Source organism: Nelumbo nucifera, chromosome 8, assembly GCF_055504915.1.
Source record: "Nelumbo nucifera cultivar China Antique chromosome 8, China Antique-T2T, whole genome shotgun sequence".
Classification (NCBI taxonomy): domain Eukaryota; kingdom Viridiplantae; phylum Streptophyta; class Magnoliopsida; order Proteales; family Nelumbonaceae; genus Nelumbo; species Nelumbo nucifera.
This window is the reverse complement of record NC_142656.1, coordinates 38,104,451-38,121,677: the sequence shown is the minus strand read 5'-3', so window position 1 is coordinate 38,121,677 and position 17,227 is coordinate 38,104,451. Positions and strand designations below refer to the sequence as shown.

General features: G+C 42.6%; 2 protein-coding genes and 1 non-coding gene across 3 annotated transcripts; 1 reads left to right on the top strand and 2 right to left on the bottom strand.

Moving 5' to 3' along the window:
- Positions 1-1,148: 1,148 nt before the first annotated feature.
- LOC104589787 (peroxidase 16-like) lies at positions 1,149-2,740 on the bottom strand. Its single transcript, XM_010248224.2, has 4 exons — positions 2,433-2,740; positions 2,155-2,352; positions 1,874-2,039; positions 1,149-1,787 (listed from the first exon to the last, which is right to left on the bottom strand). The coding sequence occupies exons 1-4, from the start codon at positions 2,637-2,639 to the stop codon at positions 1,381-1,383; spliced, it is 978 nt and encodes a 325-aa protein (XP_010246526.1). The 5' UTR covers positions 2,640-2,740; the 3' UTR covers positions 1,149-1,380.
- Positions 2,741-4,449: 1,709 nt separating this feature from the next.
- Positions 4,450-9,792, bottom strand: LOC148789889 (uncharacterized). The gene is made up of 2 exons (XM_088893801.1): positions 9,280-9,792; positions 4,450-4,629 (listed from the first exon to the last, which is right to left on the bottom strand). Exons 1-2 carry the CDS (start codon positions 9,790-9,792, stop codon positions 4,450-4,452), a joined length of 693 nt encoding a protein of 230 aa, XP_088749927.1.
- Positions 9,793-10,750: 958 nt separating this feature from the next.
- Positions 10,751-10,857, top strand: LOC148789888 (small nucleolar RNA R71). The gene has a single exon (XR_016079956.1). It is a non-coding gene; the product is annotated as a small nucleolar RNA R71 (small nucleolar RNA).
- Positions 10,858-17,227: the final 6,370 nt, after the last annotated feature.

The following is a 17,227-nucleotide window of genomic DNA, read 5'->3' as shown; positions in this document are numbered from 1 at the left end:
GGACTGGAAAAACTGGGAACCGGTCACCCGACGGGTTCCATTTCACCCAAAAATTGCTTTTTGGCCCAAAACCATTAATTTGGTACACAAACCATTGACCCGGGTGGTCAAACTGGATGATGGTTTTTGGCTATTTTTTTATTTTTTTTAAGTTTTTTATTTTTTTGTCAAAACGGCTAATCTGTTTACTGGACCAGAAAAACTGGGAACCGGTCACCCGACGGGTTCCATTTCACCCAAAAATCGCTTTTTGGCCCAAAATCATTAATTTGGTCAACAAACCATTGACCCGGGTGGTCAAACCGGATGATGGTTTTTGGCTATTTTTTGATTTTTTTTTTAAGTTTTTTATTTTTTTGTCAAAACGGCTAATCTGTTTGGACCGAATGGTCAGATCATTCAACCTGCGAACCGGACCCAGAACAGTTCCTTGTCCGGTTTGGTTTTAAAAACCTTGGTTTGAAAAATTAAGAGATAGAGAAACTAATGGGCCAAGCTGGTCCGTTAAATAGCTCACATGTAAAATGTAAACTGAGGTGCCATGTGAATTCTCCCCCTGTTCCTATCCGATTTAAGTGCAACCCGGTACACATGAAAGCGAGTGCAGGAAATCTGAACTCTAAGTAACTTTACCCAAAACTGCATGGGATAAGCAAGTTAGTAGGTAAACTTGAAAGAAAGCTTGGTGTTTGACCCAAGGAGCTACAGGTAATTTACTCCGATTTTTATTTATTTATATTAATTTGTTTGGTCGTGATTGGTGCAAATGCGAATACAATTTTGTTGTTGCTTTTATTATGACAATTACAAAAAAAAAAAAGAGGCTTTTGGTCTCCTTTCCAGATATTTAGCTCTCGTGTAAAATTTACTTTGATTTTTGAAAACAAACTTTCTTCCATTCTGAATGCGAAAATGATAGGTGTAAATTTTCTTCATATCCATGCAAAAACACTCTTACCAAACAACCACAACTCCACAAGACTGAAAGTGCAAATTCACTTCGGTTCTGCATTTGCACTCTTGCCGAACAGAGCCTATATCTCACTTTATTTGTAAAGCAATTTCTTTTGAACTAGTACACAAGTAATGGAAAGTGAAAGTTTTATTTCATCTAAATTACAAACAAACAAAACAAAATAAGACCTATTTAATGTAAACCAAAATTTGCACCTCCTAGCTACTTCCACACCAGTGCAAATGAAATTAAACAGGAAACAAATTAGGCCTAAATTACAAAGACACCCCCCCGCCTACCAAAAAAACAAACTACAAGGGCACCCCCTACCAAAAAATAGATCTGATTAACAAAATATTATAACTAATAAAATGGGAAGATAGAACACAGACTCCACGCCAACATGCCATAGATAACAAACTCTGTTAATTCACCTTACTACAATCACGACGAATTTCACCCTGTCTTGTAGTCTTAACTCCCACCCTTCCAAGCTTGGTGATGGCAGTAACAAAAGCTTCGTAGAATGCTGTGGTGTTTGATGCAAAGAGATTAACAGTGTCCCTTGATCTAGGATCCGTATAGAGTGACTGATCAGAAGTGAATAAACCCATCCCTTTCTGAAGGTTCTTGTAGTAGGCATTGTCAAATATCTGAGGCGTGGCTTGGTCCATTTGAACGGCAATCCTGGAGTCCACATTCATGGGGCATATCGCTTGGAGCTGCCTAGCGTAATTCCAGTTGAGTGTTGGGTCAAGATTACTAGAGCGGCTGAATTTGTAAAGCCTGTTCATGAATTTGCTGCAGTGAGCAAACCCAATTGTGTGCCCTCCTGGAAAAAACGTGATTCAGTTCGGTAACTGGAAACAGACAGAAGAAATTGGATGCAAAAAAGTTCATATTGTTTTCAATTGGTACCTGACAGTGCGATCATATCTGTCTGAGTAAGACCGTGCCAGCTGAACAGGGCGTTGAGCTGGTCTAAATTGAAATAAGGTTTAGGAAGATTGTGCTGAACACTTGCCTTGGTTGATATCCTCCCATCTAGCCTTCCAACTTCAACTTTATAAGATGGTCCTCCTGTCTGCATTAAAAATGCAAGAGAAAGAAGAATAGACAGTAGTTGATTTTTCAGTATAATCAAATCCAAATGTAGTAGACATGACAAGGTCAGCTTGATAGTTTAATTGATTAATTACCAAGGCTATCACATCTCTAGTGGCCAAGGCCAGTATATCAGCACATGAGACCTTATTGGTGCACATAGGATCCTGATCAACAGCAGCTTTTGCTTTGGCCACTGTGTCGAATCCATCTCCTGCAAGTGAAATGTCGTCAGGGTGATCCATCTCCGCATTATGACTGGGTGAGTAAAGAAGCACCGAAGCATCACACCCCTAACAAGAAGAAAATGCCAATTGCATAAATGAATAAATGAATCAATCTAACAAGACTCCAAGGATAGTAGTCATCGTACCTTCACAAAGCAATCATGGAAGAAGAGTCTGAGAGTAGCTGGGGCAGTCACAAAGGTCTGCAGGAACTTCTGCGTAACTGCTGTGCGTACATATTGTTCAACATTGGGGCAGATGTCTTTGTAATAATCTGTTCGAAGCTGAGCAGAAGCTGTGGCAAGAAGAGTAAGAGCAAGGATTGACAGAGCAAAGAGTCTGTGATGCTCCATTCTTTCCGTTCTTCACTTTTCGTAATTGCTACCGAGATAAACAAGGTTTATAGGAGTGAAGATGAATGAGAGAATGTGAACTCGATCGCTCTTCTCAAATCTCAAGAACATTGACTGTAGAAAAATAATTCTGTAAGACTGAGTTTGAAGTGGGCAGATTTTAAATGTAATATTGTTCATTACCCATTCGAGCTTGAAGGTTATTATTATATTATATACAACTGCAATTGTTTAAAGAATGCGAGTTGACAAGATCAGTAGAAAATTAATTGAGTTTTACGAGAGTGAAGGGAAGTTAATGAATCTCTGCCTTCGATGAAAAAGGGAAAGAAAAAATATAATGCGTGTAAAACAGGCTAATTAAACAATTACGCGTGAACATGTCAATGTTCGATACGTATGTATGGAGTCACATATGGTATGGGTCACTTGGGAATTGGGGTATGCTGCTTAAATCATTACATCTACGTGTGGCAATTTTCTCGTTCTTAAACGGGTGCCCCGCCCTGCCCTGAACGGGGCTGGTTTTCCCGTCCTTAAGCGGGGGGGGGGATGGAGGTAGGGGTGTTAATTGGACTGGATTTGGTCAAATCCGGTCCAGTCCAATGTGAGTCCATTATAAATGGATCAGGTCCAATTCAGTCCAATTCAATCCAATGAATGTTTTGGACTAATTTGGACCGGTTCAATTCAATGTCTAGACCGTCCAATCTGTTCAAATTCATTTTGATTTACATTGGTTTCTGATGGAGGGTGATTTGACCCGACTTCCTAACTAAGGGACATGTGGATATGACTTGACGTAAGTGACAGTTCAGCATGACAGCCTGGCCACAACTCGGCGTAATGAGCTTGCTGAAACTCCAGCAGAACAGCCCGTCACGAGACAGCTCGCTACAGTTCGTTACAGAACGGCTTACTGCAATGCAGCTCGCTATTGGAGCTCGCTACAAAGGAGCTCGCTACTGAGTAAACCGGAGCCTTCGGGAAACTTCTTATCCGACAAGACCGTGCTTGTCAGACTACTTCCACGTCTCTTGTCTGGCGACGCAGCACCTGCCAGTCCAAAGGACTGCACCCACGTCTCACGTCAGGCGGCGTGGTCGTACACGCCAGCTCTGCATAACGTCTCTCAAGTGACAGGATTGTACCCTGTGATGGATACCTGCGCCAATCAAATCAGCCTGACGAATAACGGCTGTAGCAGAGAATCCGAGGTGGTTACACCCGATTTGGCAGCGCATTAATATATAAGAGCTCCGACCCCCAAGGAAAAAGGTAATTGAATTTTTGGTAATGCGCATCTCCACTCTTAGCTCGTCATTACTCTCTAAGCTTCTCTCTCAGAGTTCTAACTTAAGCATTGGAGTGTTCCCGTCGAGCGAGCTCCCCAGGAATCCTTCATCTTCTCTTTCTCAGGTGCTGTCCGTAGCTAGCTAGGACCGAGTCCCCTGCCAGCTAGGAGTGACCAGATTGCACTACATCAGTTGGCACCGTCTGTGGGAACGCTTCAAAAAGCCTTCCACCAAAACTTTGTAGACTTCAGTTCTCATGGCTTCCTCTAGTAACGCAGCATGCAGTGCAGAAATGAGCACCGTCGGGGAGCAACTCCAAGTCCCAGCGGTGTGTATTGGACAGTTCACCGTCCCACTCTCTGCGGATGGAGTTCCCATTCTGAACGTGCCTCAAACAATGGCACCCGTGAATGCTCCACTCCCTTTCACAGTTGGAACAGCCTTCACCGAACCATCCCTTGTTCCTCCCGTGACAGCCCAAAACCAGCTTGAAGACCTAGTGCAATGCATGCGAGCTATGCAAGCTCAGATGCAACAAGTTCAGCAATTCCAACTATATCAGCAGCAAGTGCTGCACCAAGTATCTCAGCATCACTATCAGCAGTAGTTTCCTCCGCTGCCTCATACCCAGCAGCCCCTTCCTCCTCGACATCCGGCCGTGCAACAAGTTCGGCCTCGCCGTCAGAACGAGTGTCCTTCTCACCGAGGAAGGAAAGATCAATCACCCCTGCCTCGCCGCACGCAGTCAGGTCGGGAGGGTGCCAACCTACCAGGCCCGCATCGCCTCAGCTTTCTGAGTTCGTGGCCCCGCTTGTGGAGAACCGGTTTGAGGTCTTAGCTGCAGACTCCAAGCAAGATCCCTCTATCCGCAACCATCACCAGCAGTCCGTCCCCCTCCCTACGAAAACTGTGCCCAATAATACCGCGGCCAGCAACACCAATGCGGAGCCCGCAAAAAAGCAGCGGAGACATCGCCGAGCTCGCCGAACTACAACACACAACCTGCCTAAGCTCAAGGGTAAGGAAGAGGTAAGTTCGGGTGAAATAAAAGCCACTCCGCTCCTCTTTGTACCATCCCCTCTGTCTCTAGAACTCTTGGCCATCCCAATGCCCAAGGACTTCAAACTACCTCCCCTGGACAAGTATGACGGATCATTTGACCCAAATGATCATGTAGACGTCTTTCAGTCATAGATGCACTTGGCAAGGGCCAATGAGTCCTGCATGTGTGTGGCTTTCTCCACCACTTTCAAAGGAGTGGCCCGTACATGGTACAGGAACCTCGCTCCCGGATCAATAAGAAGATGGGCGCAATTCGTGCAAGTCTTCACTTCTCACTTCGTCACCAGCAAGCGGTGCCCGAGGACCAAGGAGAGCCTCCTTGGCATAGTCCAGAGGGAAGGAGAATCTATCCGAAGTTAAATCAAGCGGTTCAACGACGCTTGTTTACAGATATCCAACTTGGAGCCCACAGTTCGGCTTACCTCGGCCAAGAGAGGCATCACGCACAAAGACTTCAAGTGGCACGTGATTGTAAATCGGCCCAAGACGGTAACCGAGTTCCTCAAGCTCGTGGACTAGTTTATAGGGACAGAGGAGGAAATCAACTAGAAGGGTGAGCAGATCCTTGAAAAAAAAAAAAAGAGAAGCCAAGCCCTCGACCCAGGGGGACAGCAAGAAGAAGAAAAACCTAGCTCGGGGGGCAAGGCCAGGTCAGCCTTTCCAAGCTCCACCAGCAGAGAGGACATACTACACGCCCTTGAACGCGGAGTAGGCCGAGATCCTTATGGCGATCAAGGATGCCCCGTACGTGAAGTGGCCACCCTGGCTGAAAGGGGACCCTAATGTAAGGAATAAAAAGTTGTATTGTAGCTTCCATAAAGATCTTGGTCATAGTACCGAGAGTTGTAAAAACCTCCACGACGAGATAGAGGAGCTCATCTGTTGTGGATACTTAAAAAATTTTGTATAGAATAATAATAATAAAGCAAGTCGGTAGGGGGAGCAAAGCAGAGACGCTCCCGAATTCAACAGGCAAGCAGGTGCAGCCGTAGAGGCAGCCCCCAGAAGAGAGACCAGTTCGGGGGACTATCCATGTGATCGTCGGAGGATTGATCGTCGCGGGCTGCACCTCGGCTGTAGCTCGGACATCAGCTCGCGAGATTGAAAAGGAAGACCAGAACCCCCCGAAGCGGCCAAGAACGGAAGACCCGATCTTCTTCCCGGAGGAGGACGCGCATGGGGTCCACTACCCCCACGATGATGCACTCACCGTGAAAATAAGGATCAATGACTTCGAAGTCAAGCGTGTCCTCGTCGATTTCGGCAGTTCGGCGGACATTCTTTTTAAGGTGGCGTTTGACAAGCTTCAGCTCCAAGAAGGTGATCTTAAGCCCGCAAATACTCCCTTGGTGGGCTTCAGCAGAGAGGAAGTCAGGCCCCTGGGGAGAATCACTATACCTATGGAGGTCGACACCTGGCCTACTATAGTGAGGCTCAACCATGACTTCTTGGTGGTCGCGACTCCCTCCCCGTATAATGCCATAATAGGTCGGCCCATCACCCACGCCCTACGTGCGGTGGTCTCCACCTACTATCTGGCGATGAAGTTCCCCACGGACTTCGGAGTTGGGGTGGCGCGAGGCGATCAGCTTGAGTCTCGCAAGTGCTACTTCACCGCCTCAAAGGGAAAGCCAAGGTGGTAGACGACCTCGAGCTGGAGCGACCTGCGGAGCAGTGCGAGGAGTGAGCTGCACCCACAGAAGATACTGTCTCCGTCCTGACTTCGATAGAGGACCCAACTCGGACACTCCAGATTGGTGCTTCAATCGATCCTCTGCAATCCCAACTAGAAAGTTTTTTACTTGAAAATTTAGATGTTTTTGCATGGTCCGCAACAGAGATGCCCGGCATAGACCCTAGCATCATCACTCACAAGCTGAATATTGATCCTGTAATTAGGCCCGTTAGATAGAAGAAGTGCAACTTATCCCTAGAGCGTTGGAGAGCAGTTGGCGAGGAGGTTGGGAAGCTCCTCGCAGCCGACTTTATCAGGGAAGTCCATTACCCGAGCTGGGTGGCCAACCCCCGTTCTGGTCAAAAAGGCTAATGGTAAATGGTGTATGTGCATCAATTATATTGACCTGAATCGAGCTTGCCCAAAGGACTGCTTCCCACTCCCCAGGGTCGACTGTTTGGTGGACGCGACCTTAGGGCATGAGTTGCTGAGTTTCTTAGACACCTATTCGGGCTATAACCAGATCAGGATGGACCCTACTAACGAAGAAAATACAGCCTTCATAACCGAGCTCGGCCTGTACTGCTACAAGGTCATGCCCTTCGGACTGAAAAATTCCGGGGCAACATTCCAGAGACTTGTAAATAAATTGTTTGAGTCGTTGATTGGCAAGAAAATAGAATGTTATGTAGATGACATGGTCGTCAAGACTTAGTTTTCAAATGATTTAATACAAGACTTGCATTATGTTTTTGAAACTCTACATAAGTTTAACATGAAGCTAAATCCAAATAAGTGTGTCTTCGGTGTCACCTCGGGTAAATTCCTAGGGTACATCGTCTACCAGCGTGGCATTGAGGCCAACCCAGAAAAAATTAAGGCCATCCTAGATATGAGACCACCCCGAAAATTGAAGGAGGTTCAGAGGCTGAATGGCCGCATAGCCGCTCTGAGCCACTTCATGTCCAAATCAGCAAATCACTGCTTGCCTTTCTTTAAGGCAATTAAAAGCAAAGGCTTTGAATGGACCGAAGAATGCCAGATTGCGTTTGACGAGCTCAAAAAGTACCTCGCCAGTATCCCGGTCTTAACTTGAACCGAGGAGGGCAATGATGAACCTACAAATTATATATAATTTTTGAGGACTTTAGCATGGATTTTTATGCCGATTTTATTAATTTTTGCCTTAATTTAGCTTAATGCTAAGAATAAGTTTCAGGGGTAATTAATCCAAGAAAATGAAGGAAAAAGGCAAGAAAAGAAGGTTCAAAAAGACCAATTTCAGCCCAGCCTGGTTGTGGAAGCAAGAGAAAGCACTTCGGCCTAAGAAGAGCAAGTGGATTCCTTGAGAAAACCCAAGAAAAGAAAGCCTAGCTAAGAGTAGAATTCAGCCCAGCAAATAAGGCCCATTCTCAGCCCAAAAGAGCAGCTCAAAGTATAGCTATCATGTGCTAAGAGAGAGCCTAAGTGCAGCCCAAATAGCAGCCCTTAGGAGGCTTTCAAGAGAGCTCTAGAAAGTTCAAGAAAGGGGTGTAATACACCCCATTCTAGAGGCTTCAAGAAGGGGCAAGAGCCCCCTTGAAAAACTATATAAGGAGGCCTCTAGGAGGGGGGAGAGGTGTTCAATTGCTTGAGAGGAAGGCTCTCACACTCTTACAGGTTTGGCCACCTTGAGAGAAGAGAAGAGAAGAAGGTTAGGCGCAAGGAAGAAGAAGAAGAAGAAGGGCTAAAAGAAGTTCAAGTCAAGCAAGCAAGAAGAAGAAGGTGAGTTCAAAATTGGGGGTTTGTGATTCAAAGATCTTTTGTAACAACTCAATTGTAGTTTCATTCTCCTTTAATTTGAATTCAGTTTCTTTGTTATATTTTCTTTCTTCTTTCTCCTTCTTCTATTCTTTCTTGATGTATTTCAGCTTGTAAAATTTCAGTCCAGCAATCAAATTCATTTTGATTCATTCGAATGGTTATCAATTGTACTTGAAGTTTTTTGAATATGAGTTAAATTGTAGATTAATTCGGCCAATTAACCTTCAAAACTCATATCTGAATTCTCATATCTGAGATTGCAAGATCTGAATTGCTTGAAAGAGAATTCAAATCTGGAAATTTCAGATTGGCCGAATGGATCTAACGCTTGGAATTCCTAGAGTGCTTGAGAGAGACTCTATGAATTCAGATCTACTATTCAAGAATTGAATTGAGTGCAAGGTTAGAGATAACTTGCACAATTCAGTTGGTGATCAATTCAGATTTGAATTGATGCCTTAGAAGTGTTTGTGTTCTCACAGCACTCTTAATAACTTTTCTTTTTGTAAGGGATTTAGTGCTGCGGAAATTATTACGGGGAGATCTGATGGTTCCTCAAGGAAAGCATACTCTAAATGGGAAGGTAATTGCTTCAATTCAAGGATGGGGGGAGGGGTTCTTGGGATGATGGCTTACCTGATGGTCTAGGCAATTTGCCTAAGTTCTCTAACTTGAGAAACCCCTTTCCCTTGAATTGAGGCTTATCATTTAGGTATGCTATCATGAGGTTTAATTCTTCATTTTCTCCTTTTTCAAGGTCTCCCTACTGGAGGCAGAGTTCAAGAGGATCAGCTAATCTACTTACCTGGAAGCATTCATCAATTGTCAATTCAATGGCATCAATCATAAAACAAGAATCATCACTAGAGGGTGCATGTTTCATAGCATCAAACATTTTAAAAATAACCTCCTCATCTTGTATCCTAAGGCTGAGTTGTCCTTGTTGGACATCAATCATTGCTTTCCCGATAGCTAGGAAAGGTCTCCCTAAGATCAGTGGGACTTCTACATCTTCTTGCATGGATCTATCAACCAATTGTAATGCCACTCTAGTGGGTTGGGGTTCATTCAATCCCAATTTCTTGAAGATAGAATATGGCATTAAATTGATGCTAGCTCCCAGGTCACATAAAGCTTTTTCAATTTTTAGACTGCCTATAGTACAAGGAATAATGAAACTCCCTGGATCTTTAAGTTTCTGAGGCAACTTGTTCAGAAGGATAGCAGAACATTCCTCATTTAAAGCAACTGTAGCCACATCTCCCAGTTTCCTTTTGTTTGCCAATAATTCTTTCAAAAAGCTTTCATAGTGTGGCATCTGGGCTCAAGTATCAGCAAAAGGAATATTAATGTGTAAACTTTTAAAAATTTCAAGAAACTTACCAAATTCCTTCTCCAATTTCTGTTGCTTCAGCCTATTAGGGAATGGAACTTGTGGCTGCTGGTGCATCCCTTGTTGTGCTTCTGGTTGTTCCTTCTTCTGTTGTCTTGTCCCAAGACTTGTTTCTACCTTGGGTTCAGCCCAATTCTTCTTTTCTACCTCGGGCAACTCTTTTCCACTTCTTAAGGTAATAGCTTGCACCTGCTCTCGTGGATTCACTTCAGTGTTGCTTGGAAGAGTTCCCGGCATTCTGGAAGAGATTAATTGTGCCAATTGCCCCACTTGGTTTTCTAGGTTTTTGATTGAGGCTTCCTGGTTCTGGAACCTGGTTTCTGCACTTGCTATAAATTTTGTCATCAGTTCCTCCAAATTGGACTTTGGTTCGGGCTGATGATAAGTCTGGTGGAAAGGCTTTGAAGTATGCTGACTTGACTAGGATTGATTTGAATGTCCCCTCCATCCTGGGTGAAAGGTATGGTGACTTTGGTAACCCTGCTGTCTTGACGAATTGCTGACATAGTCGACTAGTTCAGTAGATGGCCTAAACTGATTACCAACTTGGCAGTCAGTGCTGATGTGGCCTCCCCCACACAATTCACAAGTAAGAGGCTGTACATGCATGGCAGCTATCTGCATTTCATCAATTTTCTTACTAAGTGCTCCTATTTGTGCAGATAGTGCCGTATAAGTATCAACATTATGTAGGCCTTGCTGCTTCCTAGTTTGAGTCCTTTCAGAATGCCATTGATAGTTGTTGGCTGCCATTTCCTCAATAAGTGCATGGGCAACCTCAGGAGTTTTATTATTTATGGATCCTCCGGCTGCAACATTTAGTATGGTCTTATTTGAGTTAGTAAGACCATTATAGAAAGTCTGCACTTGCAGCCAAATGGAGAGGCCATGGTGAGGAACTCTCCTTAGCAGCTCCTTGTATCGTTCCCATGACTTGTATAAAGATTCCCCCTCTTGCTAGAAAAAAGTAGTGATGTCATTCCTCATTTTAGCAGTTTTAGAAGGGGGAAAATATTTAGAGAGAAAACAACTTGCCATTTCATCCCACGTAGCTATTGATCCTGTTGGTAATGAATTCAGCCATGCTTTGGCTTTATCCTTCTAAGAAAATGGGAATAACCTCAGCCTAATGGCATCATCTCTTACCCCATTGTGTTTGAAGGTGTCACATATTTCTAAAAAGTTAGAAATGTGTGCATTGGGATCTTCGTGGGCCAAACCACAGAATTGCACCGTGTTTTGAATCATTTGTATGATGGCCGGTTTGATCTCAAAGTTGTTAGCAACAATATTGGGCCTGATAATGCTAGAGGCAACTCCAGTGAGTGTGGGTTTGGCATAATCCATCATAGTCCTCTGCTCAGCCATTTCTTGAGCTTCTTGAGCTTCTTGAGCTTCTTGTTGGACTTGTTTGGTTGCTCTTAGATGGACACGGAGAGTTCTTTCAATCTCCAAGTCGTAGAGGATTTTCTCTAGCTCGACTCTGCTTGTCAGAAACTATGAAAGTCAAGGCAATAAACAAGATAATACAAAAGAATATAATTACCTAAGCCTATCATAGTTAAGATAAGTACAATGAATTATTGTCACACAAGTACCAATCATAAATAATTTCGAACCAGCAATCCATTAGTTGTAGCATCTGCTTTTAAACCTACAATTCTTTAGGATTGTTGGTTCAAACAATAATAACTAAAATTTGAATTGAAATGCAATGTACACTACTGTATACATCCATTCACCTCTACTGGACTGAGGGCAGTTTATCAAAGTTGAATTGACAATGCCTTCAGATGACATAATTTGAGCTATAACTCGACCTGAGCCAGGTTCAGGTTTGTGAGCTATGCAAGTGTATGGCTTCAAGAAATCTTGAAGAATTCTTATGACCTGAAATCAGGTCTAATATTGACCTGCATAAGCTGCTGCTATTGAAAGCAGTTTAGTTCACAATGAATCCAATCAATATTTTGGTTCAGATTCCTTATGAATTCATACAAATGTCCCATAAGCCAAAAATAGCAACCCATAGGGCAGCAGTAGCAAACTAATCATTCCACATATTTTCAAATTCAAGGCATTGCATTAAAACTATTGAGGCATCAAAAATTCTTAAAATAAACAAACCTTTCCTTAACCAAATCAGCTCAGATAGAGCATAGCACAAGTTGTTTAAATACAGCAAAGTCTGCCCTGTTGGTCTGTTCACAATTCCAGTTCAGATCTGGGTGATTTCAATCAAATACAATTTTGCAGCTACAGCAAATTTTTGCAGCAGCTGAAACCAAATATAAAGCTAATTATTCCATCAAATATAGCAGCTACTTGATACCAGGTCAATGGATCTGCAATATGCTGTACTCAATGATACATCAATCAGGGCTGGAATGAGATCTGAATTGAATTAGGGCTGGGGCCCAGATGAAAGCTCCAATATTCACATCTTATTCGAAGTACTCACATCTATCATAAATAATCAGGCTGAGATCAGGTCTGCAATGCATACAACCTGTATATGCTGCTGCAATCCGGATTAATGGCAACAGTGGGCTGAACTGTTGATTCAGCCCAGGTTTTGCTTCAGACTTCATATCAGCTCCTATTTGTCTAGCTCAAATATATTAAGCTGTTCAGTTCACAAATTTACAGAAACCTGAAATCAGGTTTGCACTGTTTGGCATTGTTACTGCTGCAATTTAGCAGTGTTGCAGGACAGAACTGAGTCCAATTTCAGATCAGATCTCATAGCAATCAGAGCTGGCCATCTAAAACTTTGAATTTACTAATGGACATCCAAGACTGTGTGCAAGAGGTTTAAAGCAGAAACCTGAAATCATGATGGCTCAAATTAAGTAGTTGCAGAAACCTTAAATCAGGTCTGCTAACTGTATACTGTAAGCAGCCCTAAATGCCAGTATATTACACTCATCCAGTTCAGATCTGGTGCAAGTGGTTTAAAGATAAAAAAATTCAGTCCACATATATGATTATCAATCCACAGATATAACACAAACATTAGTCCACAGACAAACAGTCAATCAGATCAGATGAAAGTAATTTAAAGGATAACAAAAACATCAGTCCACAAATATGATTTCAGATCATCAGCCCACATACTGCCTCATGTCATCAGTCAGTCCACAATAGAAATCAAGTGCACTCTGATATCATCACACATTGCTACTATTTCATCAATGATGTAGATCTGATTTTTACACATTTTTAGTATACTGCTACAAGTCCACATCAATGAAGCATCAATGAAATATACTGCAATCATAAATCAGATATGATGCATCAGATTGCAATGTGACACATTGCAGTTTTTGGTACTGTTAATAACTGAATTCAGATCTGAGTTCTGATCTCAATTGCCCTTCTTTGCTATCCAACTATTTTTGGGGGCTGGAAGATGTATAATAGGGTGAACTGGGGTGATTATGGCTCCCAATTCACCTCATGATTGCATCAGTTCAGGTCTGAGTTTTGATGAACTCAGATCTGAAATGTTGCAGATCTGCAGTATCAGAAGAGAAGTCTGAAATAGAGAATTGTGTGGAGGTGCTGCATTACATTAAAACTATTGAGGCCTCAAAAAAATTTCTCAAAATAAACACACTTTTCCTCAACCAAATCAGCTCAAAAAAAAAATCATAGTACAAGTTATCTAATATTGCAAAGTCTGCCCTGTATCCTGCTCTGTTCACAGCCCCAGTTCAGATCTGGGTGAATTCAGATCTGAATTTCTTTACCCAATGCTATCCAATTGTTTTTGGGAGATAGCAGATTTTTTCTAGGGTGTATTGGGGTGACGATAACCCCCAATTATCCTTTAAATTTACATCAGTTCAGGTCTGAGTTCCCTTGAACTCAGACCTGAACTGTTGCAGATCTACTACAGCAGAATTCAGATCTGAAGATCTGAATCCTTACTTTCCATTCTTTTGTTTATATGGTTCTTTTTTTTTCTCTTCTTTTCATTTTCTATATTTTTTTTCTTTTTGTATTGAAAGAAAAAAAAATTATAGAGAGCTGAAACATAAGTAGATTTTTTTTTTTCGGTTGAGTGCTGCAATTCTGCTATAGCAGATTTGAGTGCCGAATGCAACTCAGATCTGCAACACTCATGATTTTGTGATTTTTTTTTCTTTTAGAGGGTAATAACTTCAAGATAGAAAGCAAAACAGATCTCCTTTTATTAAAATTAAACTGAAACAAGGAAAATAAAGTAATCTACTAAAGAGAAAAGAAGCATAACTACAGTAATACAGCAGTTGCATTCAAAGCAAAAATGAAAAATTAAGCAAATTAAACCAACTATGAATGCAATGCTGAATGAGACCAGATTAAAAATGCTCAATGTTTCCTAATATTGTTTCCCTAAATCCCTGGCAACGGCGCCAAAAACTTGATGTGGCTCATTATGACACTAGCAAGTGTACTAGCTGTTCAAGTAATAAAGTAGTGAGTGAAGTATTGTTCCCATGAGGATTTAGGAAACAAGTATCAATACTAAATTGAGTACTTCTTATCTGATTAACAAATAAATCAAAACTTTAATGAAAGCTAAAAATCCTAAACTAAATATATTTAAATCATTGGCCCAATTGCCTTCAAATCAGTTTAGAAGAGAAAGCAGTAAATGTCAATCTCAGAATTCAGCAAACTATCAATTTGGATCATTCGAATAAATCATGATTGAGCCTTGGTTTGGTGAAACCCCAAGGTCATGAACAACCTCTCTCAAGCACATGTTCATCCTATGCATGAGTGACGGTTCTTCTATCTCTAGCAAGAATCTAATCCCCATGCATGCATTTCTTCAAACACTTCTAAGGCATCAATTCAAATCTGAATTGATAACAAACTGAATTGTGCAAGTTATCTCTAACTTTGCACTCAATTCAGTTCTTGAATAGTAGATCTGAATTGCTAGAGTCTCTCTCAAGCACTCTAGGAATTCCAAGCGTTAGATTAATTTGGCCAATTAACCTTCAAAACTCAGATCTGAATTCTCAGATCTGAGATTGCAAGATCTGAATTGCTTGAAAGAGAATTCAGATTTGCAAATTTTAGATTGGCCGAATGGATCTAACGCTTGGAATTCCTAGAGTGCTTGGAGAGACTCTAGGAATTCAGATCTACTATTCAAGAACTGAATTGAGTGCAAGGTTAGAGATAACTTGCACAATTCAGTTGGTGATCAATTCATATTTGAATTGATGCCTTAAAAGTGTTTGAAGAAATGCATGCATGGGGATTAGATTCTTGCTAGAGATAGAAGAACCGTCACTCATGCATAGGATGAACATGCACTTGAGAAAGGTTGTTCATGACCTTGGGGTTTCACCAAACCAAGGCTCAATCATGATTTATTCGAATGATCCAAATTGATTGATTGCTGAATTCTGAGATTGACATTTACTGCTTACTCTTCTAAACTGATTTGAAGGCAATTGGGCCAATGATTTGGATAGATTTTAGTTTAGGATTTTTAGCTTTCATTAAAGTTTTGATTTATTTGTTTATCAGATAAGAAGTACTCAATTTAGTATTGATACTTGTTTCCTAAATCCTCATGGGAATGATACTTCACTCACAACTTTATTACTTGAACAGCTAGTGCACTTGCTAGTGTCACAATGAGCTACATCAGGCGATGTTTTGGAGCTATACCTCTCTGCAAGTGATGAGGTGGTCAGCTCGGTACTAATAAGAGAGGTAGATAGAGTCCAACGACCTATCTACTATGTTAGCAAGGTGTTGCAGGGAGCAGAGACGAGATATCCAGAGATCGAAAAGTTGGCGTATGCTCTATTTATTGCAGCTCGGAAGATTCGCCCGTATTTTCAAGCTCATACTATTGTCGTCCTCACCAACAAGCCTCTGAGGCAAGTCCTACTCAAGCTTGAGGTCTCTGGTAGGTTGACGAAGTGGGCCATCAAACTCAGCGAGTATGACCTTCAGTACAAGCTACGAACTGCTATCAAGGCCCAAGCCTTAGCCGACTTTGTCGCGGAATATACTTTTAACACCGAAGTCCCCAGGCCGGTCGAGCCCGAGGTTCCCTGGCCGGTTGAGCTCGATCATCGTGAAGTAGCAACCAGTGCGGCTTCTCTCCTAGTTAGATCAAACCTGAGCTGGGATGAGGAGCCCTGGATCCTTCACATAGATCGCTCATCCAACCAACAGGGCAACGGAGCTGGGATCGTTTTGTATGGGCCAAGTGAGGTGAAACTGGAGTATGCGCTACGCTTTGAGTTCACGGCGTCCAACAATGAAGCGGAATACGAGGTGTTACTAGCCAGGCTGGCTCTAGCAAACGAAATGAAAGCCAAACACATCATCGTCTGTAGTGATTCCCAGCTCGTGGTTAACCAAGTTACAGGTGAATACGAAGCCCGCGAGCCAACCATGATCGCCTACTTAGCCAAAGTAAGAGAGGTCTACTCAACTTCCAGTTGATTATTTTACCAAGTGCGTAGAAACCGAACCTCTCACGACGATCACAACGCGGAATGTGCAAAACTTCTTTTGGAAAAGTATAGTGTGCCATTTCAGATTACCCCGAGAACTAATCTCTGACAACGGTAAGCAGTTCGAGGATATTAAATTCCAGAACTGGTGTAAAGATATGGGGATTCAACAAAATTTCACCTCGGTAGAACACCCTCAAGCAAATGGTCAGGTGGAGGTCACAAACAGAGCCATTCTCCACGGACTGAAGGCACACCTCGACCGAGCTAATGGACTCTGGGTAGACGAGCTACCTAGTGTACTATGGGCTTATCGGACCACGGTAAAGACCGCAATAGGTGAGACTCCCTTCAACCTCACTTATGGCACTGAAGCAGTTATCCCAGCTGATATCGAAGTTCCCATGCTACGTCTGGAAGTGTATGATGACAAGGTAAGTGAAGATGAGCTATGCACCAACCTCGACCTACTTGACGAAGTACGGGACCTCGCATACATTAGGACCGTGGCCTACCAGCAAATAGTAGCTTGGTACTATAACGCAGGGTCAAGAAGTGGAACCTCCGCGTCGGTTTCCTGGTCCTTCGTAAAGTTATGGTGCCTGAGCCCAGTGTTGGTAAGCTCGGTCCAAATTGGGAAGGACCCTACCAAGTAAAGTGGGTGCTCGGGGAAGGAACGTATGAGCTCGAAACCCTAGAAGGGAAACAAGTACCTCAGACATGGAATATTGTCAACTTAAGGCAGTATTACCTATAATCACCGAGCTGAGTGGATTGTAGTCGCTCTCAAAGCCTAAGGGCCAATACACCGAGCTAACAAAAGACCTCGACACTATAAGACCCAGTTGGCTCTTCGGCATGGGTGAACTCCAGAAGAGGGGTGG